The sequence below is a fragment of the Cyclospora cayetanensis genome, unplaced genomic scaffold (genome assembly GCF_002999335.1).
Source record: "Cyclospora cayetanensis isolate NF1_C8 unplaced genomic scaffold, CcayRef3 CcayRef3_contig_192, whole genome shotgun sequence".
In the NCBI taxonomy this organism is placed as follows: domain Eukaryota; phylum Apicomplexa; class Conoidasida; order Eucoccidiorida; family Eimeriidae; genus Cyclospora; species Cyclospora cayetanensis.
Window position 1 is genome coordinate 36,339 of NW_020312139.1, and position 4,697 is coordinate 41,035.

The 4,697-nt window shown below is 56.5% G+C and overlaps 1 protein-coding gene across 1 annotated transcript; it reads right to left on the reverse strand.

Annotated features, from left to right (window-relative positions):
* On the reverse strand, positions 1-4,697 carry LOC34618624. Its single transcript, XM_026337604.1, has 9 exons — positions 4,546-4,697; positions 4,294-4,406; positions 3,498-3,945; positions 3,003-3,392; positions 2,720-2,853; positions 2,294-2,463; positions 1,698-1,956; positions 1,530-1,592; positions 1-1,139 (listed from the first exon to the last, which is right to left on the reverse strand). The coding sequence occupies exons 1-9, from the start codon at positions 4,695-4,697 to the stop codon at positions 1-3; spliced, it is 2,868 nt and encodes a 955-aa protein (XP_026193389.1).

A 4,697-nucleotide genomic window follows, 5' to 3' on the forward strand; every position in this document is an offset into this window, starting at 1 on the left:
CTAATCCTTCGGCAATTGAAAGAAGCTCCGTAAATCCGTCTGATTTCTGCCAGCGTGTGCCCTAGTTCTTTTGTTCCGGCCTGTGCTGCTGTTGCTGCTAGGTCGTTTAGACGTGGCAATATTGCTGGTCATGTGAGCCGCATAGATTCTCTGCACGCGTGTGTGAGAAAGTTCTGGCCCACTGGGATATTTCGGTGTGACTACGGGCTCACACATTTTGGCACCTGCAAACTCGACTGCACAATATGCTGTGGCTGCTGCGACGCGATCCTGCCTTCCTCCCGTACTCTCTGCGCTCCTGTTAGGTCGCAGAACCTTTGTTCTGGAGGTCGGACTGCAACTGTCGCTACTGCACTCAATGCCCTCCGCAAAGGAGGTGCTGCAGCTGCCCTGAGTGCATGTTCGATGGCCCTTTCGCGACACACTAGGCTCTGTTGCCACCGGGACACCTACAACCTCTACAGCGTCCGAGGGACAGTCATCCAGTACAACTACATGAGTGGGTGCTTTCTTCGCTGCTTCTGCAGTGTCGAGCTCTCTTGTCTGTTGTTGTAGCCCTCCCAAGTCCTTGTGGGATCTGTCGTGCATAGTTTTCCTCCCATGCTGCCGCTGCTGCACGAGGGCACCCAAGGGCCCATTATTGCAGCACGGGTTCTCATTCAATACCTTGTCCGCAGGATCTTCCACTACGGCGGATTTTAGCGACCGCCACGGCTTGAGGAAAGACCCCAGGCCTCTCCATTTCCTTTGGGGCTGCGCTTTCTTGGTACACGGGTCATCCTTTAAGACGCACGGGCCCAAGAGAGACTCCTGTGCTGCCACTGCTGAGGCCGGAGCTCCCGCTGAAGTGGCGCTACTCTCTCGATCCGTGCTGCTGTCTTGCGAGTGACACAGGCCCTTCATACGCCGCGGCTGCCGCGCATGCCTTAAGACGCACCTCACTGCAATATGGTCGCTGTAGAGTGGGGACAGGTACACCAGGCCGCTATGTTCAACGTCAATCAGCATTGATTTATACAGGAGTGCTTGAAGCTCATCGGGTCCGGCAGTACGCAGGCGCAAGGGGACGGCTGCCTGGAGACCGCCCCCGTCACGCGGCGCTCCCACCCAGAGGCCCCCAGCTGTGGCACGCTGTACAGCTGCCTTTGCCGCTTTTTGGAATTCCTGATATGTTAGCAGTCTCTCGCCTGCAGCAAAGAGTAGCACGTATGTGCAGCGGATTGATTATCTTATCCTTTAGGCGCAGCACCAAGCAAGTCCCTTACTGCTTCTGCAGCGCGCACTGCCAACAAATAAAGCCCTAAGTTCTTTATACGGCAAGTGTAGTCACCAATACGCTATTATTGGCTGTAAAGATGTATTTCTGCGGATTCCCACAGTCCCATTATTTGACGCCGCCGTTCAGACAAGCAACCGAAAAGCACACTGTTGAGGGTCAGCCCGCCCTGGTGCGTTGCTGCACGGGCGATTTGTAGCGAGTTATACCTACACGGAGGAAGACCCTGAAGTGGTGGTGGTTCCGGAGGAGCCTGCAGCGGCTGCAGTGACGCCACGAGCTCCGCGTCGAGAAGCACAAAGTCTATGCGCGCCCCCTGTATCGAAAGCATGGGGAACGCTAATAAAAAGCCGTGTAACTACAGCAGAGGTAATTTGTAGTTAGGCTCAAAGAAGAAAGCCATACTGAAGTGAAAAAAGGCCAACGAAAACGTACAGCAAGGCAGGTACCTCATTCGTATAGCGTTTGTTGGTGTACTGGTCCCAAGCAGTGAAAGCTCCAACCCACAGAGGTGTCGCGCCACTAGGCCCCTTGCTGCTTCCGTTGGCTGCGGCGGCAAATGCATCAATCATTCCATCCTCTCTCATAAGGCTCTGCATGAAGTTTGCGACGCAGGAGGAGTGGCTTGGGAGCCCCAAGTGTATGTACAGCTGGTAAACTTCATCATCTGTCAAAGGGACCTGCAGTGCATTTGCAGCAGTAACAACGGAAACGAGATAAAACGCAGGCACGCGCAGAGACGATTGAGCCCGAACCGCACACGCTCCAGTGAGCAAGTAGCTGCATAGACCCAGTAAGAATGAATGGCTCCCCTCGATCGTCTCACGTTTTCGGTCAACACCCACCGTTGCCAGTATGGTCAATGCTACTTGTTACAAGCAGAGCCACTGCCCATGCCCCTCTCTACCGCCTGTCTCCATTGTCACAATCAGCCCGTAGGAACGCCTGCTGGCCTCCGTAATGCTACCAGAGTATCTGCAGCAGAAGGGCCTACAGCAGCGGGCACTTGCCATTTACCTGCACAGCGGTGAAACAGTCTGCAAGGTGCAGCAGAGAGAGCCGGTTCGCTTCCTTGCAGATCCAACTTGTGCCTCCTTCCCCGTCGGGCTGAAGCGAAGGCAACAGCACACTGTCTACATCGTGGTGCGCAGTTCCACTAAGGCATGGCCACTGCGTTGTGGGACTCACTGTTGGCAGAGTGGAAACTAGACGTCTGAAGGGGATCTGTTGACCAACGTGCGAGCCAACCCCCGCCAACAGCCCCCCTTCCCTCCCCGCCAAAGGTTGCTCGTACCGTGTACGTATAAGTGCACTCAAGATCAACCGCTTCGGTCTTTTGGCCCCCCGCAAGGGGCGCCTCGACAACAAAGCGGAATGTGGATGCCTCATCAGGTCGGTCGTTGCCCCTGCTGCAGAGACTCGCTTCCGCTGCAGTCGATCCACCAGCAACAACAGGCGTGGCAGCTCTAGCGGGGACGGGCTGCGCAGGCGTGGATGCACCTATTCGCGACTCCGGAGTTACGGGGACTCTCCAAGCATCGAGGGACAAGCGCATGCGGGCCTCATCTTCCGAGTCGCTGCGCCCACACACGGCCAAACCATAGGGCGCCATACTTACGCAAAGGCGATAGCAGGGCCCCTCATCCATACATGTATCTATATATAAAAAGCACATGCGTTCGACTGCAAAGAACCAGATCTATGGAGTATTGGTGAGTTTCCTTACAAGGGCCGTCCTATCTGCCGGGGACGAGCACCCGGAGGCTTCAGGAAAAACCGAAAAGCCCCTTGCCGCCTCCTGCCGACGTTTACTTGCGGCTGTCGAGCCTGCTGGTGGTGCTGCTCCTTCTTCGCGATCCCCCCAGGGGAATGCCTTACTTCATGGTACTGCGGATCGCGCAACAAGCGCTCGACAAGGGGCCCCCCTGCGAGCAGCTTCCTTTGCAGCGAAGGTGAGAGGGCCTCGCAGGGCTGCCAGTCGCCTGCTCCCTCCTCTGGGGAGGGTGGTGGCCAGAGGCCTCGAATATTGACCGTCGCATCGAGAAGAGAAACATCTTTGCAGCTTGTGGTTGCGTTTAGGTCCCCCATTAACACCACAGGCTTGCGCCGAAGCAGTCTGAAGCACCACAAATAGGCCAGGCACCACTTACACCCACACTGCAGCTCTCATAATGTAGGAGGCACGAGCCCAGCACCTCGGAGCACGGAGGGCTTGTCTCACCTCTGATGAAGCATCACGGCCCGAAGCCCGTGAAGAAAGTGCATTTTGAAGGCGAGCCGGTCCCAGCAGAAGCCACTTGCTGGACAGTATGTGTTAATTACCACCAACCCTGAGTGCTCTGTGACCAGGGCCCTGCCTTCCATATCCATAGCAGTATGCGGACCTCGACCAACTGCGCCTCGACGCGTGCTTGCCGCCAACGCGCCTCTGCTGATTGCCTTGCATGAGAAGCCTGGGCCCCCCAGGCTCGCAGGTATCCCGAGCATTGCTGCAGCAGCCTGAGCTGACGTGCTTGCACCACATGCTGAAGATGAAGCCCCTTCTTCGGATGCCAGTCTATCGAGCGCTGGCTCTGCTGACTGTCTAGTGGGCAGGAACTTACTAAAGGGCTGGCAGTCTGCTCTCAGTGTCAGCCCCTGCCGAACAATCGTTGCAACGCCGCTGTATCCTGCAAAGCATTAGCAGTGGAGAAACACAGTGGCGCGGATCCAGACAGCAGAAGGCACAGTTGCAGCCGCATGCACCTGGAGCAAAAGCAGCAAACACTGTCTGAAGCAGCACACGCACTAGTCAGAATCTAGCACCACACTAAAGCCCCGAGATAGGCAACATACCCATGAGGCCTCTTCGGGAACAGGAAGAGCAGCAACACCAAAAAGTTTCCCATCCGTCAAGCGTCGCGCCGACTGGCATGGGGTCGGCCCGAACTTGCTCCTCTCCTGTCTTTGCTTCCTGCGTCAGCAGCCGAGACACAGGAAGGCAGGAAAAATCAGTGCGGCTGTTTTCTTGGCTACACCGTCAGAAAACGTTTCTTGGGAGGCAGCTGTTTCAGTGACAGCAGGGAAGCCTTTGCGCTTGAGGGCTAAGGCACAGGGCTTTTGCATTACGGCTCCTCGGCAAGCTCCTGACCTGCAAGCAGAGAATTTCACAGTCAAGGCGTCTCAAGAACGCCTCGATGCTCCCCCAGTCCTTCTTTATGCCAGAGACAGCCGACCGCCACCCAGCCACATTCCAAGTGACCACTCCGAATAGCCCGTTCTTCTCCAGCTGGTGTGTGCTTTCTGCTGCTCCTACCGCTGGCACTTCTACTGGTGCTAGTGTGCTGCAAAAAGAGGATAGTTGAGCCGCCTGGTGTGACAGTGCCGCAGCTGCTGTGGTCGCGGACTGTTCTGCACGGGCAGGCGCACGCGGCGTTGCCAT